Here is a 27,934-nt window from a genome sequence, read left to right as displayed (position 1 = left end):
CTTCCTTTCAGCATCTTTGTATTAAACAGCTGTAGTTTTTCAGCACCACAGTTATAGGGACAGCTCCAGAGTCACAGCTGTGTGCCTGCCACCAGTCCTGAAAAGAAAGGAAATTTAACAAAAAAGCCTTCATCACTTTCAACCTTAACCTTCTTTATTTGAACCCACAAGAACAAGGAATTTTTGAGGCCACTAGGAAAATCCCTTGTGCCTAGGTTTTTCAACCCATATGGGATATATCTGGTTATCCATTGTTTGGAGATCTCCCTGCCTAAACACACACTCTTGATTTTCAATTTGAAATCAATCCGTTGTGATTTTTTTGAGCGGCTATGTTTCATTTTTCTGGGGTCAAAGAGCTTAGTTGTGATCTGAACAGCAGTTCTTTCTTTGGTGTTCACTGTTATTAATCACAACTACCTATTCTTTCTGAGTTACAAGGTTTGGGAAGCTGTGAATGCAAAGACAGAAGCATGCTCGTGTGTTAGGAATGGGATTCCTGCTCTAGCAGACAGACTGTGCCATTGATGATGGGAATGATCACTTGACACCAGCCAAATAAATAGATTTATTATGAGCCAGACCGAACAGTGCTGAAGAGCAGAGTGCTAACCCAGGAGTAATCACGTTGAAGTCTGCTGCTGGCCAGGGTAAAGATTGTGGATTTGAGGTAGGGGGCCTGAGCTCTTACCTTTAGCACTGACGTGTCCAGAGACATCCTGTTTATTTTCCACTCCGCATTCACTCCAACTACATTACAGCTGTCCACAATGCCACTTACTGGGGGGTTCGAACCAGAAAGGTTCCCGCCACGGACAATAGTTAAACTGGGTTTGGGTAAACTCCAGTAGACTTGCAGCCCCTTCACCTTGGAAATCAGTCTCCAAACACGTTTAGATGGGCTGATATCGGACTTCTGCGTCCTGATCAGAAGCAGGCGCCGGGGCTGTTGAAAAACCATTATTCACACACCACATTTAAAAAATGTTCACTAAAATTTGTTCAGAGATATTCGAAAAAAATTCAGCCAATTCTAGAAGCGCTAAGGAAAGATGTATTCGGAATTCACCTAGCAAGCCGATAAGGGAAAGGATATCTAGGAACACCTTTCACCCCAGGAGGGAGAGAGAGAACACCCAAAACTAAATGATTATATCTACATCTAGTTATTATTCTGTTTTCAAAGTCAGTGTCAGGTAAATTAAAGCTTATTTTCAAAAGACAGCGATTTCCAGGGGAGGTAAAAGGTAGAAAAACCCGTGAGCAATATTCAGGAATGGAGAGTGCATCATTTCCTCTTGAAAGATTCAGTTTGTTTCCAGGAACAGCTCGCGGACACTGCGGGGCGAATAATTCCACTTGAAACATTAAAAGGTGCAGCTCCCCGTTCCAAACCTGATTCCTTTCTGTGCCAGCAACCCCACCCCTCCTCATTCATTAGTGGGGAAGTTTTGGCTCCATTGAAGTCAATAGGAATTGCCATTGACTTCAATGAGGCCAGGATTTCACCCTCAGCGCGCTGGGGCTGTAAGGAGGGTTCCCCATTGGTCCTAAATTTGCGCTGTGTTTCTTCGTGGGAGTGGGTGGGCATCGCAGAGAAGGGAACTGTTTGAGGTGGGATCTGAGCGAATAATGAGAGCCACTGGTAATATCCATGCAAATTATACTGTTGCCAGAAAGCACCAAACACTGTCCCGATTTCTCTTTCCTGGTGGCCCAGGCGCTTGCAGGCTGTTTTCTGGGACATCTCCTGAAGCTGGGCAGCCCTGGGACTCTGCAGCCTTCACTGTCTAACCCAGTGATCGTATGGAACCCACCAACGGATCTGGACACAGAAAAGTGGCCAAAATGGTCCAAATGAATTCACGGGGTTGTTTTTCAAACCGGAACACGTCCCACCCCCAATCTGCTTATAGGATCTTAATACAAAATCTTTCCCATCTCCCTCCCACCCCCAAACTCACTCTTACCTCGCCAAAATGGAGTCGAAAAGCACCCGAAAAATAAAGGCCTCCCCCCGGTACTGTGTATATGGAAGATAGTGTGCTCTGGATTTGGGTTGGATTGTTTGTATTTTTCCTATGTCTTTGCATTCATCTCTTTCGCTGCTTTCTCTAGTCATTTAATTCTCTGTTCATGTCATTGCGCTCCGTTTCATTATTTTTCATGTCCTCTGTTGCTTTTGTTTTAGACACCAGCTGACACTTTTCAACAGCCGCAAAGAGGGGCAGTTTGTCCCTGTCTAGTTAGGATTACAGGTAACGTGTGTAGTGTTACCTTCAAAAGAGATGAGTTCTCTCTCTCTCTCTTATAAGTAGACAGGTATGGAAGAGGTTTACAAGCAGTTTATAGTAGCTCCTTAGGAAATCTTTAAGCTAGGCTGAAATCACAATAAAGAAAGAAAGCTGCTTCGAAAACAAAGGGTTCAATTGACTTCTGTGAGATGAAACAGCGCCGTGGGGACTAGCGCTGGGAGGGCTGCCTTAGGAGGTAATAGGAAATTTACCTTTTCTGAGGAGAAGCAGGCCCTATATTATTAGAAGGAAAGTAGAAGCTCTGTTACTACTGTTAATTTCAAATTGCTGGAATCTTAATTCACTTTGCCTGCTTGGGGTGGGATGGGCGCGGAGGGGAACCGCGTCTGTGTTTATACCGAGTGTTTCTGTCTGCTGCTGGCTGTCATTCCTTCTAGGCTGAGCTCTGTCTGAGTAGGGCGAGTCTTGACGCTAGCCCACCTTGATGCGTTTCTGGCCCTGGAGGAGAGAAATGACCCCCCCCCCACTTCCTGAACAGCTGGTTTTATTATTAGGATCTTGAGGTTTGCCTGGAGCTGGGATAACGCGCTTAGCTGTCAGCCCATTTCTAGAAGAAAAATGTTATTTTCGAAGTACTATTTAAACATGAGAAATCGCTCCGTAGTTTTTGTTTAGGGAAGAGACGTCTCTCAAATCCCAGTTCTCTTTCTGCTGGGTTTTCAGCCGGGTGCCAGAGTGCAGGACCAATGTAAACTCCTGATGGTTCCCAGTTCAGGACTGTCTAAACGAGCTGCCTGCCTGGCTGGTACAATCCGGACCTCAGGATCAGCAACCCCCGCCCTCCCTTTGCCAGTGACTGCCCCCAGCCCACGCTATGCACCGCTGCCCTTTGAAAGGGCCAGGATCAGTCCCGGGTCTCACTGTACCGCCGGTGAGTCACTTTCCCCAGCGCTGTAGCCCCAAGCCTGCCAGCCGCCGCGCCTGGTGCATCTGCAAAGGGCCCCGCGGGGCGTGGGAGAGACGCCTCCCCAGGGGCGGATCCACTCCTCGGGGAGCGCCTCTCCCGTGGGCCTGCGAGGAGGGGGGGCGTCCCGGGACTGGAGTGGGCGTGACGCGGCCTTTTTTCCATTTGCTTTGGCAGGAGATTAGGAAAGGCTCTTCCTGCGCCCCCCCCCACTCGCCCCCCATAAATAGCCCGGCAGCCGCCGAGCGCCGCTGACAGATCCGGAGCCAGGACCCCGAGCTGCACGCCCCGGAGTCGCTCCTCCAGCACCATGTTCTCCGGCCGAATGGAGGGAGCCCGCAAGGGACGGTCCTTCGACTCCATGAACTCCAGCTTCGAGGAGAACCAGCTGAATAACGAGGTACGGGCGGCCCGGGGGGACGAGGGCTTTTCCCACCCTCCCCCGGTGGGGCAGTTTGCGCGGCGCAAGGGGATCAGCCCTGACGCCCCCCACCCCAGCTGCTCCCGCCAGGCTGGTGGGTTCAGACTGGTCTTGCTCGTTGGGATCGCAGTGGCGTTTGGCGACCGCTTAGTTGGCTCTCGTGACATATTAAATATCCCCAAATTATCCTAACTGCATCGGGAAGATGTTTGTTGTTCGGTAACCTCTAGTGAGATCTGCTTTGCCCCTGCTGGAAATGTGACTGTTTTCTCTCTCCTGTTTTCTGGGCAATTTGTAAAACTCAGATCTCAAAGGGACAGGCGAGATCTAATGCAAGTCAGCTAGCCCAGTGGTTCTCAATCAAGGGTACAGATACCCCTGGGGGTACGCAGAGGTCTTCCAGGGGGACATCAACTCCTCTAGATACTTACTTAGTTTTACAACAGGCTACATAAAAAGCTCTAGTGAGGTCAGTACAAACTAACATTTCATACAGACAATGACTTGTTCATACTGCTCTATATACTATACACTGATATATAAGTACAATATTTATGTTCCAACTGATTTATTTTAGAATTATATGGTAGAAATAAGAATTTCAGTACTAGTGTGCTGTGACACTTTCATATTTTTATGTCTGATTTTGTAAGCAAGTAGTTTTTAAGTGAGGTGAAACTTGGGGGTACACAAGACAAATCAGACTCCTGGAGGGGGTACAGTAGTCTGGCAAGGTTGAGAGCCACCGAGCTAGACAATCAAGCTATCTTTTTGCAGTACAGTCACAAGGCTGGCGGGGGGAACAGAATCTATCCCGTTAGGAAAAGGGCAAGAAGTCTCTCCAGGGGGATAGTGGATGGGGGGGGGGTAGGGGGCTGAGATCATCATCAGAAGAGAGACCCCTAAGGAATATCTCCCTCCTAGCAATTTAATACATTTCCACACACACCCTAGTTCCCAACCCGAGGCTCAGACGCAGATTACCCTGTTTTAGCACTGTGCGCCAGGGGACAGTGCCACATAGAAAGGAGCTGGAAAAACTCTCATGCTGGGGTGCTGGAATAATTTGTATAGTGGGGATGCTGAGAGCCACTAAACAAAACTATAAACCCCATATATGATGGAAACCACTTGAAGCCAGGGAGTGATGCAACACCCCTAGCACCTCTATTTCTAGTGCCTATGCTGTCATGCTACTAAAATAGAACATATGTCTCTTGATGTTTGAAACTATCATGAGCAAGAGGTGAGCTGGGCTGTCACTCTTAAGAGTGCATTGGGGACTTATTGGAGCCAGCACTGGGAGGGCTGCTTAGGAGGTAATAGGAGATTTACCTCTGCTGAACCTGCCCTTGATGTAAGTAGTTTGAACACCCCTTCCTTGAGATCTGGAGCAGATTAGAAAAGGCAGAGGCTCCATGTTAGTTCAGCACTAACATCTGCCCTTCATGAACTGGGTCTGAATAAATTAGGCAGCTCTGCTCTAGTGCCGCCCACCTAGCTCCTTCTCTACCACACAAGGGACAGGATCAGCCATATCCCACACCCAGTCGTCTTTTGGCACGAGGTAGGCAAGTCTATCTAAAGCCAGACAAGATGCATCAGTTTAAAGCCGCAGTTTTCAACCTGTCCCGTTACACCAGAGGAAAATTTGGGGGCACCACTGCTGTCTAGCCATAAAGTCTAACATGAGCGTGTTCCCCTGCCACCTGCTGTGGCCCCCTCTGGGGTTGCAAGAGCCTTGGATTCAGAGTTCATGCATGGAAAGCATAGGGGGAAGGGTAGTGCTTTGTCTTGGGATTCATAGAGATAAAAGGCCTGTTTGCACCCCAGTCAGTTTCACAGCCATTTCATTAGGGATTAGAGATGTCTCCCCATGGGTATAACATGGAGCCAATGAATTTTTGAGTCTGATTTTCAGTTGTTTGGAATAAATGACCTGCTGACGTTTTATTTCCTAATGGGATTAAGACAAACACCCTGGGGGCATTTAATAACTCCCCATTTAATCTTAGCAGTGCTGGCGTCCCACGCTATCTGCAAAGTCACCTACAAGATTAAGATGGATTTCACTGAGCCCTTTTCAGCCCCACTGAGAGAGACTCTATGGGCCTGTGAATTACATGAAGTGGCTAGGGCCCACTGGATTAAATTGGGATTAATCTTCTGATGTTAAAACTGATGAAAACATTGGAACCCTCCACTCCAAAGGCGACAGAACAGGAGCGGGCCCCATGTGGTCTGCTAGTTTTCTCTAGAATTGTGATCCAATTTTGCAAGGCGCTGAGTGTCCTCAAAAGACCTCACACCAAATTGACTTTATTGGGAGCTGAGGCCACTAATCATATCACAGGAGGTCAGGGCCACCCAGAGGATTCAAGGGGCCTGAGGTCTTCGTGGAAAGGGGCCCCTGCTGCCAAATTGCTGCCAAAGACTTGGCACTTTGGTGGCAGGTCCCACAGTGGAAGGACCCCCCGCCACCAAAGACCCGGAGCAGAAGAAGCTCCGGGAGCCCGGGCCCCACTGGAGTTTTCCGGGACCCCTGGAGCGAGTGAAGGATCCCTCTCTAAGGCCCCCAAAAAACTCTTGTGGGGGCCCCTGCGGGGCCCGGAGCTTAGGGCAAATTGCCCCATTTGCCTCCCCCAGGTGGCCCTGCAGGAGGTGCTCAGCACCTTGCATGATTGGGCCCGTAATTCACAAAGGTGACCACCTGCATAGGAATTTTTTTAAAATTGGAGTTTCTACCTTCTTTTGCCTCTTAATGAGGTGTAAAAAGGCTTGACAAATTGTATTTTTTAAAATATTTATTCTGACTTTTTTGTTTTGTTTTGTTTTTTACCGTAGAAGTACAAGGAATGTCCAGTCTAGTCTTCACTGGAGGACTTTCTTTGTTTTTTTGGATATTTATTGTGAGGTCCTTTCCCCCACTCCATTCCTGATTGAATACACATGGCTGGAGGGTTATACAGGTTTTTACTTTCTGCTCTGAAAAATGAACATTTTATATTTAACCTAAGTTTTACTGTAATATATATAAGCTTTCTCTCACATTCCATTCCCTCCAAAGAAGTACACAGATGCTAAGAGGAAAAGAAAAAGTGACTGATCAGGCAGAGAATAGGAGGTGCAAGGAAGAACTGGAATGCGCTGTAGAATAGCTATTCTCTTCTATGCTACCATTTTGTTTCTGTCCTGGGATAGCAGCAAAATGGTGGCTGCATTTACTCAGATCTTCTTCTCCATCCCATTTGCTGTTCATTCTGTATAACATTATTATTGGAAACCAAAGGTTACTATTGTCTTTTTCATCATGCAAACATATGCATATAAAAGAATCTGTATTCTACAGATCTGTGAATTTTTGGTATTCCAATTTCTCTCCTTTCTCCTCCAGTTTTGCAAAATGGAGACACTCTTTTGAAACTACCCATTACAGTACCTTATTTTTCTATGCTTTCTATGTCCCAGTCATATTGTGCTTTGTAGGCTACATAAGTTGATCCTAAGTATGACATTGTTTTAACTAGGTCAATACGAAAAGAGAAAGTATTAGTGTTTATTTGTAATGTTTACAGTTTGTGGTCAGTTGCACATCTTACAATATCATTTGTAACTATGTCGAATTTCAGAATAAGGTGGTGCATTACACTGTATAAAATGATTTTGCTCTCAGACAATGATGTCCCACTCTGTGTAGCCACAATACAGACCCAGGAGCGGCGCCAGGGTTTCTGGCACCCTAGGCAGAATTCGGGGGGCAGTATTTTGTGCGCTCCCCAGGGGGTGTGCGGGAGCTTCCGGTTTTGCTCCCATCGCACCACCGAAGAAGGACCCTCCGCCAAAATGCCGCAGGCGACAGTGGCAGTTATTGAGCTGCTCAATTGCCTGCTGCTGTCTTCCGCGGCACGTCAGCAGAAGGTCCTTCTTCAGCGGCGCGATGGGAGCAGAATCGGAAGCTCCCGTGCGCCCTGTGGGGAGAGCACAAAATGCCGCCCCCCCCGAATCCTAGCGCACTAGGCGACTGCCTAGGGTCACCTAATGGAAGTGCGGGCCCTGTACAGACCCCCATTCTTCACTTCTAACTTCAACTTCAGTGTTGCTGGAGAAGGATGTGATCTGAAAATGGAAATGTGGGCCTCTGTGTTTGAGAATACCATGCTAATGCTTGTGAAAGGTTATTAAATTTTCCTGTCTGTACAATATATGACACTACTCCTCAAACACCATAACTTGAACAGATGTCTTTATGGATCTGATCCAAATCTCACTGAAGTTAATTGAAAGAGTGCTATTACCTTCAGAGGACTCTGGACTAGACTCTATGGTCCAATTTCAGCAAAGGATCTAAGCATGTACTTAAGCCCCAGTGACTTGAATGCACATCCTTGCCTGTTATGTTGAATCAGACTATGGGTATGTCTACACGACCAGTGCTGCTGCGGCACAACTGCAGCTACTTTGCTGTAGTGCTGTAGTGTAGATACTTACTACAGAGATGAAAGGTTTGTTTCCATCACTTTAGTGAATCCACATCCTTAAGAAGCTGTAGCAATTCTTCCAGTGACGTAGTGGTGTCTATAGTGAGGGTTAGGTCAACCTAACTATATTGCACAGGGTGTGGAATTCTTCACAGCCCTGAATGATGCCACTAGATTGATCTACATTTTAGATGTAGACAAGGCCTGAGTGATGAAGTCTACACCATTATCCAAAATCAACATTCCTCATATAGTTAAGAATATTTAGTGGTGCCCATTGAGTTCAGTGAGCTTTGAATCAGGCCCTAGAAAAGGGGTTAACACCTGCATGCTCCAAACTAATGCATATAATTATTAAAAGTAACCCAGTTATTTGTTTTCTGCTCATATGCAGCTTGGCTTTCTCTGATGGAGTACCCATTACATTCTCTGTAACCTAGAACTCTATCTTCTCTAAATATATGTACCTGCTTCTGTTCTTTTTCAGTACTCGGTCTTTGGGAAATACAAATCCTAATGGCTTTGCCCTGATCCAATCCCACCTTTCTGCTTGTGGCCTAGCATAAATCCTGATTCTGCTAGAGTCATTCATTCCAATTTGCCTAATCTTTTCATTTGGAAAGGCCATCTGTGTGCAGATGAGGTAGTCAACTTGAAGTAATGTGTGCCAAAATTAGCTAGGCCAAGTCTAACATATGTCAAATAGAGAAGATCCGTCCATTAAAAAAGTTTACTTTGCCAGAAGTGATAATGGGATGCTATTTATAGATCATCTGAGCTTGTTTTCTGTCTAGAGGGTGGTGTCTGTTCCTGGATCTTTTTTAATCCATCTTGGAATAAACATTCTCATCTTGTTTTCCGCAAAATGTCAAATATTTTGCTACTTCAAGCAACCTGCTTAATTCTTAATGTACCAGCACTTAACGCACAACATTCCTTGATGCACCATCAGAGAAAGGGATATGGGGTAAAGTGAGAGCTACAAATGGGATGGGGGAAGAAGGCAGAGGGGGAATAAAGACAGTTGAAGAGCAGAATGTCCTACCAATTGATATATCTGAAAGCTTTATACATAAAACTTGTTAGAGACTAAACTGATCAGAGATCGTTCTGAGACTTACATGTTGGAGCATTTTCAGAGCATGTTTATGATAGTTATTTTAAAGCATATAGCAAAGAACTCTGAGAAGAAATTATATGGCTTTATTGATCAGATTATACCTAAGTTTCTTGTTAAGGGATTTTATTCAACATATTTTTCTGGTTCCTTTAGGTTTTTATCTGGTTCCTTTGCAATAGCAGTGGCTTCTGTCCAAACATAAATTCTGACTCAGAGACACAGAATGGAGAGGAACTCCCAGTGCTAGGGTATTAGGACTTAATGCAGCTCCTGTTGAAGTCAATGAGAGTCCTTCCATTTGTTGGCTCCAATGGGTTTGGGATGAGGCTTTTCAAGTTTGTACTTAACCCCTAGAAGTATTCTATTGAAGACTCACGCTAATGCTTATTACTTCTGCAAATCATTTATTTTTAATTATAAACTATATACTTTTATAAAATATATGCATTGCATCCTGCTGAAGAACTACCAAAGACCTCCCAAAAGGGTCCACATTGATTTAAAATGCCCCCACCCCATATTAAGCCCCAATTTTATAAAGACTTGTACATGTTCCTATCTGTATGCATGTGAGTGTATATAATGATTTGAATGGCACTTTATTTTTGCAATTTATCCATCAAAAAGTGATATTATTGCACTGAGAGCTGTATCATATAAACTGTACAGGAGTCTTTTCAACCTATTTCTTATGCAACAAATCTATATATTTTCTTATTTGCTTTTAGTTAAATAAGTCAAATTACACAATGATTGAAGACAATAAGGAGAACAAAGACAATTCAGCTGAAAGAGGTAGAGCAGCTGTCATTTTTTCCTTAAAGAATGAAGTTGGAGGACTTGTAAAAGCACTAAAACTCTTTCAGGTATGTAGTCCTAACATTTCTACACAAGGTTTTCTGAATGTAAGAGTCATTTTGGCATCCAGCATAATTTATTTCCCATAGTAAGAAAAGATCCATAATTAATTGTGAATGCAAAATTGTGCCTGTAAAATTAGAGGCTGTGTTAATACCCCTCAAAAACATGTCTCTTTCTCCTGCTCCCACTGAAGTCCAGAGGAGTTTTGCCTTTAATAGGAGAAGATTCGGTACCCTTGGCCTTTTAGAAGAAATGGATCCAAAATAATAACCCCCCTGTTCAGAGTATTCCAGATCTCAACTATACTGCAGCTCCCCATTTCTATGATGGGATGAATCAAAACCCCACATTTGCAATGTTTCAAAGGTTGGGAGTCCAGCTTTGAACTTTCTGGATTCAGCCTATTGGTACTACTTGCTATGTTTTCCTCCTCTTTGTGACAACTATCTTACACATGAAGGAAGACTGGATTAACTCTTTTCCAGATCACCAATGTCATTCCTTTATCAGTGGAAGAAGTTGCATTACCGTTGACAAGATGAGATACCCCAGGTTTTGAGCATACTGTCTATACAACACACTGAGCCACTGGGGAGGAAGTGGGTTAATACTACTCTCCAATGTGTCCTTGCATAATATTACTACTAAGAGAGTCCTACTCATTCATTTTATGAAACATATTGTTAAGGAATATTCTTTCAGATAAAACAGAAGTTAAAGATACTATTGGAAAATTATCATTTTAACATCTCTTTTTATTTTTAAGAGTAACAAATATTTGTTGACTTGATTGGCAGACAGTGATTTATAGTGACTCAACTGCTAATCAACTGTGCTAGCTAATTAACCTGAAGATTTTACACTTTCATTAGCCAGTGGTAGGTTTGCTAGAATGAGGACTATGGAAGTTGGTCCACTTTATTATGCCTCTTTCTGCTTAAAAATTTTAAATAAAATGTATTTTACTATATTTATAAATTATAGCAGTATAGATCTGATGAGTCAAACAATGAAATCATGGAGAGAGTCATCAATAAGAGACTAAGAAGTGAAGTAGATATTTGCACAAATCAATATGGCTTCATGTCTGGAAGTTCGACCGTAGTTGCAGTTTTTGCACTGAGACCGCTAGTGGATAAATTTAGAGAGAAAAGGAAATATATTCACATGGTGTTCATTGTTCTGGAAAAGGCTTTTGACTGAGTTCCAAGAGAAGTCATCTGGTGGTATATGAGGGAGAAAATGGTGCCAGAACTTTATGTGCAGCGTGTTCAAGCCATGTATATATGTGCAACATCAATAGTCAGAACTTCTAGTGGTGAAACACAAACTATCGGTTAAGGTGGTGGGAGTGCATCAGGGATCAGCACTGAGCCCTTTCTTGTTTGTCCTTATCCTGGATACCCTTACAAAGAACATACAGAAGGAGGCACCTTGGTGCACATTGTTTGCAGATGATATTATTCGACTCAGTGAGAAGAAAGATAGTCTAGAAGACGAACCTGATAAATGGAAGGATGTTTTGGAGAGACATAGGCTCAAAATAACCAGAGGAAAAACAGAGTATATGGTATGGAATTTCAATAATGTGAACACTGAAGAATTATCATTGAAACTAGATGGGCAGACAAAACTAAAACACAAAGTTTCAAGTATTTGGGGTCCAGAATCCAGGAAAATGGGGAAATGGCAGACAAAATTGGAGCTAGGATAATAAACTCTTAGTATGTGTGGTATGTGACAGGAAGATACTAGTAAGATTAAAAGGGGAAGTCTATAAAAACAGTGGTCCATCCAGTTTTAACGTATGGTACTGGGTGCCAAAAGAAGAAACATGAGCAAAGGATCTGTTCCACAGAAATGGGAATATGGAGATGGATGAGTGGTGTAAGCAAGAAAGACCATGTGAGGAATGTGTATGTTAGAGACATGCTCGAAGTAACACCCATAAATGAAAAAATGAGGGAGTGCAAGGTCAGACAGTTTGGTCATGTAAAGAAAAGTCCTGACAACTACATGGGGAAGAGAATCCAACAGATCAAGGCTGAAGGAAAAAGGCAGAGAGGCTGACTGAAGAAGAAGCGGTTGGTTGGAAAGAAGGAAAAGGAAGGAAGACATTTTAACATGTGGTATGATAGAGAGAGAGGGAGAGAGGACCCCATTTGATGGGATTAATGCAAGAAGAGGAAGACATTTCAAATTAAAATTGAGGAAATAAAAGCACCTCTCTTTCATTTTCTCTAACATGGGAAAGTTGTTTTTTTAAACAACCATTCCTTATCTTTTTTTAATAAGCAAGCTACTATTAATAGGTTTGTTTACCTAAAGAGACTTCACTGAGATAATATTAAACAGTAGAATATTGGCTTGGCAAGCAGTGCAGATTATCTAATCAACCTGGCTTAAAACATTTTTTCTTATAAATAGGAGAAACATGTAAATCTAATGCACATCGAGTCCCGAAAGTCAAGGCGAAGAAATTCAGAGTTTGAGATCTTTGTGGACTGCGATAGTAACATGGAACAACTGAATGAGATCTTCCACCTACTGAAATCCCACGTCAATATTGTATCCGTGAACCCCACAGATAATGTCACTGTGCAGGAGGATGGTAAGTATGGAGGGATGTTCTAGCAAAACTGCATAAAGGGAAAAGGATATTGTGCTACTTTCTAATGAGTTAGTTTTCAGTTATTTTATGTCAGGTATTTGGGAACTAGTAGAACAAGGAAATGGGGTAAAACAAAAAGTGTGTTCCATTGAAAGCTATAAGATGAGATGCTCAGATGGTGAGTTGGCATACCTTCATTGAAATCAATGGGGCTATGTTATTCACATCAGCTCAGGATATAGTACGTCATTTCAGTCAGTGCAAGTTATCCCTTCCTACACTTCACACTCTGTAGAAATCCATCTTGTGCTTCCCCAGTGGAGATGGTTCCATGTTCTGTCCCCTGTATAGAGATTCTCTTTGGTTCTCTTCCTCCCAGGCAGAGATACCCACCTTATGAACCCCTTCTTGCTCCAGAGGATGCTCCTCTTGTTTCCTTCTGACTTCCTTTCCCACATCAGGATGGTGAGCCTGGATTAGTGCTGGTCTCGTGTAAACCAGGAAAAATGCTTTAAAATATCAAGGAAAGGGTCTTTCTATTTTCTGGTTCCAACATTCAGGGGAGGTGAGATCCACCCCAGAGTGCAGGTTACAGAGTGTCCTCATTGTAATGGAACTGCTGCAGTTTCCTTACATAGGGTTTGGGAAGCTGCAGATTGGGTGAACTGCGACTCTTCCTCTGCTGAGCTCTCCATAGGCCAGCACTTTGACTGAGGGCCTGGGTGAGGATTCAGGAGGGTGGCCAGTGGGTCCAGGACTAGAAAGATGCAGTGGTCACAGCAGCCCTCCATGTATGGGTCTGTACAAATTGTTCTGACCTAGGAAGTGGAGTGATGGCCTAAGCAGGGGGGTCCCATGTAACTCCCTCACATAGGGCCTGATTCTCTACTGCTCTGCAGCTTATGTGCAAGGTGGATGTAAAATGCTGCCATTCTGATTTGATGGTGCTTTTCACCTATTTTGTACTCAGATTGCACTGGTTGAAATGATTGAGTGAAATTCAGGGAAACCGGCGTATCAGACCCATAGTCTTTGCTCAGTTGTAAATTACTACACAAGGTGCAGGGCAGTGGAGAATAAGGCTTGTAGCTTCCTTGGACAACACCCATTTACTCTGGCTTTGTACAGGGGCAGGGGTTGAACATAGCCCGGCTGACAGGGGAGCAAAGGCTCTATTGGGCTAAGCAAAGCCGAGCCTATAATAAAAAATGACATGTCCCATTAAGGCTGCAGGACTACTGTAGCTGAGAACCCCAGACTCAGCCCAGGTCTACACTAGCAGGGAGGTTGACCTAAGATACACAACTTCAGCTATGTGAATAGTCTAGCTGAAGTCGATGTATCTTAGGTTCACTTACCTGGCCCTGAGAATGGTGGCGAGTTGACTGCTGCCACTCCCCCAACGACTCCGCTTCCACCTCTCATGAGCTGGAGTTCTGGAGTCGACGAGGAGTGCGATCAGGGTTCGATTTTATCGCATCTACACTAAACGCGATAAATCGACCCCTGATAGATCGATCACTACCTGTTGGATAGTGATGACCTGCCCTCAGTCAGAAAAGCTGTTCACATTGACAAGAGCACTTCTTTCTCCTTATTAGGGAGGCAGTGTGGTTCAGTGGTCAGAGTTCTACACTGTGACATGGGAGGCCTGGGTCCTATTCACACCTGGCTGTGTAATTTTGCGCAAATCACTTCCACTTCACTGCCTCTGTTTCTCTTTCCGCCCTTTGTCTGTCAATTCTAAAACTCTGTAGGGCAGGGACTGTCTCTTACTATGTGTTTGTACAGCACATAACACAATGAGACTCTGATCTCAGCTGGAGCCTGGAGGGTGCTAGTATAATACAAATAATAACAGCTACAGAAAAACCATTTAAGCTCCAGCCCCTTAGTTAACCATTTCCTCCCCCTATTTTTTATGACTTAATGTTCTTTAAGGAGAGTGTTTTAGTGACACAGGAGGAAGTGTTAGAAGTTGTGCTGGTGCCAGATAGGCAGAGGACTCCCTCATTCTCTTCATTGCCTCTTGATTTCACTTGTAGCTGCCAGAGCTAAACTTGAAACAGGTATTTCCGCTTTAAACCCACTAGATTTTATTAATAACGTTGTGGATTTCATGTATTCCTTAGGCATGGAGAATACACCCTGGTTTCCTAAGAAGATCTCAGATTTGGATAAATGTGCGAACCGTGTTCTGATGTATGGATCTGAACTGGATGCCGACCATCCAGTAAGTAGCTTCCCTGCTATTGTAACAATGAGTGAAGGCAGATCAGTTTTTGCCCTATAGAGTGGCTTTGTGGTTTTGACTGTGTAACTTTGGGACTTATTCCTGGTGTCCTTGCTCAGGCATTGCTCTCATTGACCTCAGTTCTGCAAGCTTTAAAGGGGGTCTTGCCTATGTAGCAACTGCAGGGTTAATTCCTGAATACTCACAGACAAAAGGAATGCTGTTTTGAACTAGATTTATTTTCCCTCTAAAGTAATACACAGTTGTTTTCCTCCACCCCCACAAATAAAGAAAACAAATTGAACTGGGTATAATTTCTAATTTTCAGAGCAATCAATTAAATAACCAATTTAGTGTAGGTAAAGCTTTGAAAAAGGAATCCTTATTTACACAATATTTACCTCAAGAGTTATGTGCATGAAGTTGCTGATCTCTGTTTTAAACTGAGGGATTTATTTATTTCATAGACTAAGAACAACTAACAGACTCTTATTTTGACCATTTATTTTCCCAAGACATGCTTTTACAATAGTGTTTTCTTTGTTAATAAGCTTATTTATTACAGAGCTGGAAATATGTATTACTTTTTTCCCACACATAGGGTTTCAAAGACAACGTCTATCGTAAGAGGCGAAAGTATTTTGCAGACCTAGCTATGAACTACAAACAGTAAGTATGATTCCTTGCAAAACAAGTCTCTTGCTTTGGAATAATGAGGTGGATAAAATAAGTGTAGTTCACATTTACCATGCGAGATCTCCAGGCCTAGCTGAGCTGTGTTTGGTATAGGAACCAGCGTGGGAGGAATAGAAAGGTTGATCGAAGCCACCTTACTACTCCAAGGATCTCTGATTGGTCTGAGGATCAAACTATAATTTAAAGGTTGCTAGCTAATTATGCTAGCTAGAGTGGTCCCAGTGTGATGGCTCCATCAGCTGGGAGTAACTGGACTGCAGTGCTTTCTGGCTCAACCCTCTCTTACTCATGGTCACTCCTTCACCTTGTTTAAGAACACACCATGTAACTGAGAGAGTTAGGAACACATGATGTGCAGCTGTATATACCAGCTTCATGGTTATCCTATTAGGGCAGATCTCTATAACCTTTGTGCCACTGGAGTGGTGCAAAGACATTGAGGTCAGAATCTAGCCTGCTGACTGATAACTATAAATGAAGCAAGAAAATAATCATTATTCTAGTTTCTGGTTAAAAAGAGTGCAGTTTCTGGTTCATAATAGGGCATTAGGTACAATGTTTAGAAGTGCACAGTGAAATGAAACTGAAAAGGGCCTTGTGGTATTTAGGACCCCACAGTGGGCTTTCCTTGACTCAGATACAAAAATGACTTAAGTGCTATAATTTGACTCTGAGCATACTTTTCACGATGGTGTTCCATACATGGGTTTAGATGTCAACCCCCTCCACTGGGAAATGACACAGAAATGTTATAAACCTGTAATCACAGCAGCATACACTAATGGAATCAGCAAACACAGCATAAATCCAATAGTCTGCAGCATTATTATGTTGATACAGTTATCTTTGGGAGGTTAATTTCTATCATCTTTGTTTGTCAGGCCCTGAAATCGCTACTGGTAGAATCATGACACAGCATTCCTATTACTTTCAATGTTTGACTCAAGTCTTCACAATAGTCCAGTTTAATCAAGATCCAGAAGGCTAATGTGAGGTGATAGACTAGGTTTAATACATTTTGACAGATACTCATGGTTTTTCTAGAGAAGTGTGATTTTCACATGACAAATGAACATTTAGATGTGTAGATTTATCATGATGTTAACTGAGCTCATTATCTTTCCTTTCTTTTAAAGAAATTGAAAAGCTAATGAAGACTAGTTATGTACAGCTTGAGGAAAAATGTAACATTCTTAGATCCCGATCCTGAAAAGACTTATGCAAGGATTGAACTTTTTATTCCCAATGTTAAACACATATGGAACTCTTTGCAAAGTTGGGGCCTGAGTCCCTGAGCCAATTCCACTGATGTAAGTGGAAAGATTCCCATTGATTGACTTCAGTGGGAGTTGGATCAAACCCGTAAAGCCAGGGTTGGCAACCTTTAGGAAGTGGTGTGCCAAGTCTTCATTAATTTAAGATTCTGTGTGCCAGTAAAAGGTTTCATGTGCCAGATCGGCAGTGTGGGTGGCAGATGGAACCCCAGACCAGCAGCAGGCTGAGCCGCTCAGCCCGCTGCTGGTCTGGGGTTCTGTCCACTGGCCGCTGCCAGCCAGGGTCCCAGCCGCCGGCCCTGCTCAACCTGCTGCTGGTCTGGGGTTCCGTCCACTGGCCCTTGACAGCCAGGGTCCCGGCTGCTAGCCCTGCTCAGCCTGCTGATGGCCAGGGTTCCGTCCATCCAGAATGGCAGTGGGCTGAGTGGGGCCGGGGGCTGGGATCCTGGCTGGCAGCAGCGTGCCACTAAAAATCAGCCCGTGTTGTGCCTTTGGCATGTGTGCTGCAGGTTGCCGACCTCTGCCCTAGAGTGTAATCTCTTCAGAGCAGAGACCATGTCTTTCTCTGTATTTGTAAATTATCTAATGCAACGGAGCCCTGATCCTGACTGGATGGTATAGCAACATAAATGTTAAATATTAACAAACAGTACTAGGTAAATGAGTCATCCATTTCTAGAGCTGTCCATTCTGAGCCATGACATCCTTTCTTTCTCCTTTCATTATAGTAGTGACCCAATCCCCAAGATTGAATTCACTGAGGAGGAGATCAAGACTTGGGGCACTGTATTCAGAGAGCTCAACAAGCTCTACCCAACTCATGCCTGCAGAGAGTACCTTAAAAACTTACCCTTACTCACCAAATACTGTGGGTACCGAGAAGACAATATCCCCCAGCTGGAAGATGTATCGTGCTTCCTGAAAGGTAATGTGCTAATTTCTCTGCTATACCAATGGGAGTTAAACACCTAGGTGCTTTTGAAAATCCCCCTTGATGCCTATCTGCATCTTTAGGCATCTATAAACCTCTAAAAACCTACTCTGTCCTCTGTAAATCACAGCTACTAGAGGTGGCATGCTCTCTCTCTCTCTCTCTCCATATTGGGGCTACAAATTATAAGCAGTATTTAGCTACTAGATGGTGACTTCAGCAAGTACTATAATCCAATCAATATGGGGAAGGGGTGCACATGTACATCATGGGAAGGCAGACAAACTTGTGTTACATAATAGAGATATTAATATTACATTTTTCTATTGCATGCATTTTAAGGGATCTCTTATGCCCAGTATGTACTTTTTTTTGTGACTAAAATAAAACCATGGGTATTATCTTGTTCCTGTGCCACATAACACTTTAAAAATAAAAGGACTGTATACAGCCATTAATGTCAGTGGAAGTTTTGTGTGGGGACGTATGGTGTATATGACCTACATGCTGTACATTTGAAAAGCACAGAGTCCAGTTTTAAAATAAATATCTGTTCTAAGAAGAGATCCTCTCTCCAAAAGGGAAGTGGTGGGTTTCCCATTACATGAAGTCCTTAAATCCAGACTGGATGTCTCTAGCTCAGTCAGAAGTTACGGACTTGATGCAGGAATCATTTGGAGAAATTCTATGGTCTGTATTGTCCAGGAGCTCAGATTAGATGATCATAATGGTCCTTCCTGGCCTTAGAAGATTTGAATCTATGAAAGTGAGTGCTCTGTAGTTCTGAACACAATGCAACGAATCAAAGGAGAAAGAGAAAGGAATCATTACACAATGAGACCACATGCTATACTGACATGGACTGCAAGGCATTGCTAACCAAATCATGAACAATATGCGAGTAAACCATAAAGGCAAACAGCCTTTTGACATTTTCACTCCTCTTCCTTATGGCCCTTTATTATATCTTTCCCCCTCCTTCTCCAATTTTTATATATGTTGTATTATAGTTTTATGTAATTGTGAAATCTGTGGGCAAGGCCAGCACTTAAGTGACTGCTGGAGTTTGTGAATGAGATGGTCTAGGGGAAAAACACACAAAGTCAGAAGTATGTTGGCAATATCTTGGTAATTTTCAAATGTGGGAATTTTGATCATAGCTCATCTCTAGTTTTTCTCCTTGTCCTTGAGCAAAGCCACGCTGTGGTATTTAATCCAGAAGTAAGAGGAGAAACACAGCTTAAACATCATAAAATTCTACATCATGTTGACCTATGATTTATCTATTGCTTTTCAGAGCGCACAGGTTTCACCATCCGTCCAGTTGCCGGATATTTGTCACCCAGAGATTTCTTGGCAGGCTTAGCGTTCAGAGTTTTTCACTGCACTCAGTATGTTAGGCACAGCTCGGACCCTCTCTACACCCCAGAGCCGTAAGTTATTTTATTTTTGGGGAGAAGTCAAATATGTGCACAAAACTGTAGTTTATAGACAAAGTGTTTTAAACTTGGGTGTCTAAAGTTAGGCTTCTACATCCATATTCAGGTATCTGGGTAAGAATGGCCTGATTTTCAAAGATACCGAGTGCCTGCATCTCTCACTGACTTTAATGAGATTTTTGGATGCACAGCCCTTCTGAAAATCAGGCAACTCTTTGTTAGGGATCGGATTTTCATAAGTGCCCAGTGTTGGCCTAACACTGCTCCTCTTGCTCATTGAGAACTCTCACTGATTTAAGTGGAAGCAGAGTTAGGCCAACACTAAGCAACTTTGAAAATCTCGCCCTAGGCTCCTAACTATGGGTTTAGAAGCTTAACTTTGGGCATCCAGATTTGAAAATTTGGGTCTAAGTATTTTCTGTAGAGTTAATGTGATGCACTCTAATAAGAGATGTTTTTCCTGTCATTTTGATATTAAATCATTTTTCAGTGTTACAAAGAGTTTTCTTCTGAGACAATTGTATTCATTGGATGGTGCTGCTTTTTCACACCCTCAGCAAGAAAGAGCATCCTCTCACAGTTTCTGCTTTGTTTCTTTTTCAGCGATACCTGTCATGAACTCCTGGGTCATGTCCCACTCTTGGCTGAACCCAGTTTTGCTCAGTTCTCCCAGGAAATTGGCCTGGCATCGCTTGGGGCATCAGATGAGGCTGTTCAAAAACTGGCAACAGTGAGTGTCTCAATCTGTGGCGGTGATAATCCCACTTGCATTGCTCTCAGCATTTTACAGGGCCGATCCGACTCCCATTGAAGTAATTGGGAGATTTATCATTCAGTATCAGCGGAAGCAAATCATTCACTATATTGTCTTTTTCACTGGTTCTAAACTTTTTCTGTTCCGTAACTCCATGATAGAACAGAAGTGACAGGAGGTGAATGATATTCTCCATTTAACCATAAAATAAGAGTCTCTGGGTATCATAACTTCCAGACTGAGAACCAATGGTCTGTTTCTTCTAAATCTCTTTCTTTATCCTTTAGAATTAACCCAAAGGAAATATAGTTGTCATAGGATGCAATTGATGGTGTATTTTTACAATTTAGTAGTGAGAGGGTTTTCCCCTAAACAAATTATATAATATTGTGGGTGCCCCATGTCCAAAGTCTTCTGGATGTTTTGAAAGAAATAGATTTTAAAAGGGGAAATAAAGAATTATAATAAACAGAGACAATGGGAGGGATTTTCAAAAGCACTCAACACTGTTCTATCTTTGCTCCCATTGCCTTCTATGGGAGCAGAATCAAACCAATACTGCTAAGCACTTCTGAACTCTCCCCTCTCCTAAATATACCTATACAAATCTCCAATGCCAGCAAACTGAAAGAAACATCATAAACCCCTTCAGACAACAGAACTAAAGGGAAAACAGAAGGGAGCTTGGCTCTTGTTCATGCCCCTCTGGCTGATCTCATTATTTATCAGTTTTAAAAAAATTCAATCACTTCCAGTGCTTCTGTTAAGCTGCCACATAACAATTTCAACTGGCTGGTTCAGTGCCTTTGTGTAGCAGGACTAGAGCTCAGTGCTTCTGTTGAGATCAAAAGTCTCTGTGATAAAGGTGAGCCTAGGGTGTGGAATAGTAGCAGTAAACTCACTTGTCAGAACTGTCCAGCTCAGTGGTTCTTAACTTTTTCCATTCTGGGCCCCCTTCCACTTGGCAAAATGGGAAAAGCAGGGTAATTGTGACCCTCTGACATTTGCTCAAGACCCTATTAGGGGATCGTTACACACAGCTTGACAACCCTTGGTCTAGTTTGCTTGACTTACAAAATCTGCTGCACCATTAGTTCCATTTGTGTTGAAGACAACTCCATTTTAATTCTTTTTTGTTTTTCTTCTGTATCAGTGCTATTTCTTCACTGTGGAGTTTGGTTTATGTAAGCAAGAAGGACAGCTACGAGTCTATGGGGCTGGTTTACTTTCTTCCATCAGTGAGCTCAAGGTAAGAAGAGAAAACATCCTCCCTTTATTTGCCCTCTTTCTTTGTTCTCACCTGATTTTTGTGGTAGTTTGTTCAAAATACTGGGAGGACTGAGTAGCTATGGCCAATGGCCCATTTAGAACCTGTGAACTGAAGCAGCAGATCTTTGAGTAGCATTTATTCTGGAAGCTCCTAGAGCTAGAATTTTAAAGATATTTAAAGGTATTGATTTCAATAGGAATTTGGCACCTAAATACCTTTAAAAATCTGGCTCCCAGAGACCTCTAGGAATGATTCTGGTTAAGTGAAAAAGCATAGAACTAATAATTGTAAATTGTGTCTTTTGGTGTGTGCTGAGCTCTGTTGCTCCCAGTGATTTTAGATGGAGTTGAAGGTGCCCTGTATTTCTTAGAATCAGGCCCTAAATAGTTGTGTTTTTAGCATAAGGCTCTGCTTGTCAGACCAGATTCTGATACTATTGTTCTCATTGAGTAGCCTCCTATTACATGTGCAATCATATTGGCTTCAGAGTCCAAGTTCAAGTTGACTTGCTCACATAACAAGATACTACTCACTATAAGTAAGGGGGGCAGAATTTGGCCCTTTAAGGATAGCCAGTTTCCTAAGGGTTAGCTGGTGCCAATCTGCAGATACAACTCTTAAGAGATGATGTGCTACACAGATTTCATATATGGCATAATTTCGTCCTCTTCAACACACTGTTTCTATCCTCTGTTTTTTCCTGCGTGCTCTAGTGGTGCTGATACTACTCTGACGTGCTAATGTTAATATCTTTGCTTCATTGCTCTGTCTATTATCCAGCATGCTCTCTCTGGCAATGCCAAAGTCAAGTCCTTTGATCCTAAGGTTACCTGCAAGCAAGAATGCATCATCACAACTTTCCAGGAAGTCTACTTTGTTTCTGAAAGTTTTGAAGACGCAAAGGAAAAGATGAGGTACAGTCTGTTTAATCTCAGTTATTACCTAAGCCAGGTTTATTCTGATGTGTGTGTGCCAGCAAAAATTTCCTTTAATTTTTACTATCATGCTCTATTTTTAGCTCCCACTTGGTTGGAAAGCTGCTGTTCAATATTTCCTCTCTCTCTCTCGTATTATTAAATATTATTAATAATAATAATAATAATAATATGTCAATTGATGTATCTGAGAACATCACACGTAAAAGAAAACATAAGTCTATAAATTCTCACAAAGGGCAGCAATGTTAACCCCATCCCCGTTACCTATCTATCTAATGGGAAAGAAACCTGAGAAAGAGAAAAATAAAAGACAAAGCTTTGGTTTAGAGCCACCTGGCAAAGGTAGGGCCATAAAGACGAGTTTTGCCCCATGCTATGAAGACAAACTGATCTGAGGTCTGATGGACTAAGTTTCACTGTCAGGGACTCTCCACTGAGAATGGGTGCACCATCCTGGCCCGGCCAGCGAAAGCATCTCTGCTGATCTCAGCTGTCACAGTGGGGTGGAATTCTCCCCTGTGTAGAGGGACAGACAAGGCCAAAGCACTCCTTGAGTTCCATTTTGAGGGGGGCATAAGATGTGCATAAGGTTTCTGTTGGCTCTGTGCACAAAGGAGAATTTTGCACAGTGGGACATGAGAAAAGAAATGGTTTCTAAAGTAGCTAAGTCTCAAACCACATAGGTGTTAACAAATTAAAAACAACAGCTTGAACTAGACATAGAAACAGATGGGGTAATTAATATAGTACGGAGCACAGGTGTAACATGCTCAGACTGTATACCTCTATGTGTGAACTGGGAAGTATGAGTCCCAGTTTGTGTACATGTACTCACGCTAGCTCTGCTTGAGCTAGTGCCTAAAAATAGCAGTGCATCTGTGATGGCATTGGGAGTGGGTTGGGCTAGCTACCTGAGCACATACCTGGGAACAGGGTGGGATTGTACTCAGGGCTGCTAGCCTGAGCAGCTGCCTGTGGTGCCGTAGATCCACTGCTGTCTATAGTTGCTAGCTTGAGCAGAGCTAGTACAGGTATGTCCCTGTGAGCTGAGAATCATGCCTCCCAGCTCAAAGGCAGATGTATGCACTGACCCATTCCAATCAGCTGCATCTGCTGCAGGTTTTTAACTTTGGCTGCTCTTGCCCCAGACAATGAAGGTGAGTTCATTTGTCAATGGGAGAAGGAGGATCCTATAAAAGAAACACATTAATGGGTTAAACTCTTGGCTCATGATGAAACAGCAGGTGAAATGCTGCTTTCAGTTACACTAGTGTAAATCAGTTGATGTCCAAGGACATGATTCTGATCTCACTTACACTGGTTTTATGTATGTGTCATGCCATTAGCTTCAATGGAATTACTCTGAATCAATGTAGTAAACAGTAATAGTGCAGAAAGTAGCCCATAACGTTCTCCTGTGACATATAGCAGAGACAAAGTAGATGAGTTATTGAAGATCTATTTTTAGCAAGCGCTTAGGCAATTAGGTCCACTTTACCAAAGCATATGCAAAAGTGTTGTCCACTAGATAGGGTGCTGGACTGGGACTCTGGAGACTTGAGTTCAAATTCTAGCTCTGCCATTGATCTTCTGGATGACTGTGGACAAGTCACTTCTCTGCTGTGTGCCTCAGTTTCCCCATCTGTAAAATGGGGATAAGAATGCTGACCTCCTTTGTAAAGTGCTTTAAAATCTACTGATAAAAAACATTATATATAAGCTAGGAATTATGAAGAAGAAAAAGTGATTTAGCTAATGAGTTACCGATGCTGACTTCCTTGTGGAATCCATGCCAAGCTCCCTTAGATAAAGAGTCTGGCTCAGGGACACATTTGGCTTTTTGTTGATTTAATTTGAAACACTGCCTCTCTTTTTTGTTTGAACAGAGAGTTTGCAAAAACAATCAAGCGCCCGTTTGGAGTAAAGTACAACCCATATACGCAAAGCGTACAAATCCTGAAAGACACCAAGAGTATCGCCAGTGTGGTGAATGAGCTGCGTCATGAACTGGACATTGTCAGCGATGCCCTCAACAAGATGGGCAAGCAGTTGGGCATCTAACTCGGCCAATAATCATCAGCACTTTGCACTCAGCAGCTCTGTTTTTTTTGTCCTGTTTTAGGCATAAAGATACCAGTTGGATGCTATCCATAGAAACCTCCTCTCTAATTACAGAAGAATGAATGCCTAGTGGGGATAGTTACTTTAACTTGTGTGTTTCTCTACTTACCACCCTTTGCCCTTACAAAATGTTTGTGACCCTTCCAATTCTCCCCACTCCAATCAGGAAAGAAATGGGCTGCATTCATCCTTGGGAAGCTGATGTACGAATACAGAAATCACCATATTGGATCAGAACAGAGGTCTATCTAGTCCAGTATCCTGTCTGTGACAGTGGCTAGGGCCAGCTACTTCAGAAAAAGGTGCAGAAAACCCTATGGGATAATTTACCCCCAGGGAATGTTTTCCTCCTAGCCTCCACTAGTAAGAGGTTGGTTTATGACCAACCTTGGTCCAGGGCCTCCACTACCTCAAAGTTCATCAGGAGAAAGTTGCAGTGGTACAGACCTTCCCCTCAGAAGGGGAACAGTACTGATCTGGGAAATGATGTGATTGGAGATGTACTGATTCTGAAGATCCCCATTGGGTGGCTTCCTCTGTTTGCAACATAAAGCTGTTGAATGAAATCCTGACTCCACTGAAGTCAATGGGAATTTTGCCATTGACTTTAATGGGGCCATGATTTTTACCTACTGTCCCTGGAGTAGCATTTGCGGGAGGACAGTATTGGTAACACCACCTGCCCTCCTTGGGGAATGAATCCCACCAAGATCATAGCAAGCCTTAGTGGTGCAGGGAGCTGCAGCTTACACCTCTCTACTTCAGCTGGGGAGAATGTAGACCTGTGTCTAAAAGCATTTTGAAATGGCATTTCAGTATACACAATAGTCTTACAAAGGTGATGAAACCCAGTTCTTAAATAGTCACTGTCTAGTATCAGTTTATATGGAAAATAAAAGTCCCTTTGATTACTCCTTCTTATCATTGACCTTTCAAGATGCATGGTGATACATCCCAATTCTCTTCTGTAGGGCCTGATCCTCAGGGGCACTGAGCACCCTGAACTCCCACTGAGGCCAATGGGAATTGAGGGATATATTTTTGGCAGGATGAGGCCCTAAGTCTTTCTAGCTCATAGGTGTCTTCAAAGATCCTGTAATGAAAAAGAAATCTATTATCCTCCAAATAGCATTTTGCTGATGTGGGAAGCAGAGTCATGTGGAACTGGTAACATGAAGCATTAGTGAACTCTCCAGTTTTGTGAGTGTACAAACATTGTGGAGGTTTGCACTTAGACACCATGGGGTAGTTTCTGCTCACTCTTAGAAATTAAAATCTGTAGATGAAATAAATAAATTAAAAGGATATTATCAATTTTAGTAGGAAATCTGTGAAAGGCAGGGCAGACTTTTTAAGAATTGAAGCTTCACTACTCCAGGTGATAGGGGAATGTAGCTGTAAATATCTGTATATTCACTGGAATAACGAGATAAAATCATGGCCATATTGAAGTCAATAGCAAAACTCCCATTGATTTGAATATAGCTAGGATTTCATCCCTGAATTCCTAAAAACAGGGTGTAATTGATACTTAAATATTGCAAATGTTCGTGCTGGCCCTCTGCACAATGGTGAATTTCACCCTAATAGACCATATGGATCACAAACATAATGAACAGCTTAAAATATGATATATTAAGATACCTAATTTTAAATATTTTTTTTCCTTTTTAAAATCAAATCTAGATGACTTTTTTTTTTGTTGGTACCCTTTTTACTAGCACAAAATTACTTTTATAGTGTTTTTTTCTTTTACATTTAGGACAGTCAGACCATATTTTTGATAAAAATTAACTTGACTTCTTAAATTACACTTTAAAATGATCTTTGGGAACCTCATGTTTTTAGAGAAGAATCTATTCAGTTTAAACAAGTGGTAAGTGTGGATCTGTTTTGTCTGCTTAGGTAGTAATGGTTAGTGTTAAGATACTTTTTGCTAAAAGTATTGGATTTTTATATTTTCAAATTATAATCAGAAGATGTAATGAGTTACTTCAAATCTGAAATCTGTATTACGTACAAATTTCAATAGGAAACATTGGACCTATTAAATTTCTGCTAGTACCTAGATTTAATAATTCTAGTATTATTCTGTGACAGGGGAATTCTATCTATATAATATAATGCAAATATAGGAAACAAAATGCTAAGTTATTTAAAGTGATGTCTTTTCAGGGTATAACCACATTTACATTTGGTTTTACCGTGTCCAAAACTGCTGGCTCTGTAAAACAGTAATATAAAAAAATTAAGTATTTTTAAATATTGTGGATGCTTTAAATGATAAAAATTGCTGAATTGTTAGCATGAAAGCCAATGTAAAAACAAAAATCCCTAATTCTACAGCAAAGCAATAAACATGACTATTTGTGATTTATGAATTTACCTCTTTAATGGAATAATTCTGTTATTCTGGATGACGTCTTGCCTGCAGATAACACAAGTATGACTCCTACTGACATCACAGAGATTTGTATGTATTTATTTGTGGAGGGAATTGCCTCCCCTTGTGTTTTGCAGGCTCATGCTCCCATTAACATTACTGAGACCTGGAGTGTAGAATGTGTTTCTTAGGCCCTGATTCTGCAATATGCTCCCTGCAGGTATACCCACTACCTTCAGTGTGTCTTTGCACTAATGCACGGCTCCATCTATGGGGCGACTGGGTCCCTAGGCTGTAAACTTTTTGAGGGAGGAACTGTGCATGTGGACAGCACCTTGTGTATGCCACTGAAGTACAAATAATAATACTCGGGCCTTGGTTACACTGGCACTTTACAGCGTTGCAACTTTCGCGCTTAGGGGTGTGAATAAACACCCCCCTGAGCGCTGCAAGATACAGCGTTGTAAAGCCTCAGTGTAATCAGTGCCACGGCACTGGGAGCACAGCTCCCAGCACTGCAAGCTACACCTGTAGAGGATGTGGTTTACGTGCAGCGCTGGGAGAGCTCTGACCACACTCACACTTCAAAGCGTGTAGCCATACCCTAATGCAGGGTTTGCCACTAGCTTTAATGGGGACAAAATCAGACCCTTTACACACAAAGGTACCAGAGTCTCAAAAGCTTTCGAATTTGTGTACCTATTTACACCTGGGAAAATGAATGTAAAAAAAAAAACCCTACCAAACCAATCTGGCACCATTTTACACAGGTGTAAATGACTACACTAAAGGTTTGGCTACACTTGCAGCTGTACAGCGCTGGGAGTTAAAGCTGTCTTCGTACAGCTGTGTAGGGAAAGTGCTGCAGTGTGGCCACACTGACAGCTACCAGCGCTGAAGTGTGGCCACATTTGCAGCATTTGCAGCGGCGTTGGGAGTGGTGCATTATGGGCAGCTATCCCAGCGTTCAAGTGGCTGCAATCTGCTTTTCAAAAGAGTTGGGTGGGTGGGGTGGAGTGTGACAGGGAGCGTGGGAGAGAGAGAGAGAGAGAGTGGCTTTTTGGAGCCGACACTGTGTCAGCAGCTGCCTTGCAAATTTCGACCTCTTCCCCCACCCCCTCTCATTTACTCTTAAATGCAAATAGACTTCAGACCGTGCTCCCACGGACTCCCCCTCCACCCCAT

General features: G+C 42.6%; 1 protein-coding gene across 1 annotated transcript; it reads left to right on the top strand.

The window, feature by feature from the left end:
* The first annotated feature begins 3,441 nt into the window (after positions 1 to 3,441).
* TPH1 (tryptophan hydroxylase 1) lies at positions 3,442 to 26,739 on the top strand. The gene is made up of 11 exons (XM_030560515.1): positions 3,442 to 3,619; positions 9,967 to 10,104; positions 12,527 to 12,710; positions 14,843 to 14,943; positions 15,545 to 15,612; positions 17,642 to 17,838; positions 19,142 to 19,277; positions 19,887 to 20,013; positions 21,191 to 21,286; positions 22,088 to 22,221; positions 24,132 to 26,739. Exons 1-11 carry the CDS (start codon positions 3,530 to 3,532, stop codon positions 24,304 to 24,306), a joined length of 1,446 nt encoding a protein of 481 aa, XP_030416375.1. The 5' UTR covers positions 3,442 to 3,529; the 3' UTR covers positions 24,307 to 26,739.
* The last annotated feature ends 1,195 nt before the right edge of the window (positions 26,740 to 27,934 follow it).

The sequence above is a fragment of the Gopherus evgoodei genome, chromosome 4 (genome assembly GCF_007399415.2).
Source record: "Gopherus evgoodei ecotype Sinaloan lineage chromosome 4, rGopEvg1_v1.p, whole genome shotgun sequence".
Classification (NCBI taxonomy): Eukaryota; Metazoa; Chordata; order Testudines; family Testudinidae; genus Gopherus; species Gopherus evgoodei.
The sequence above is the reverse complement of the archived record's forward strand: the minus strand, read 5'-3'. Positions and strand labels throughout refer to the sequence as shown.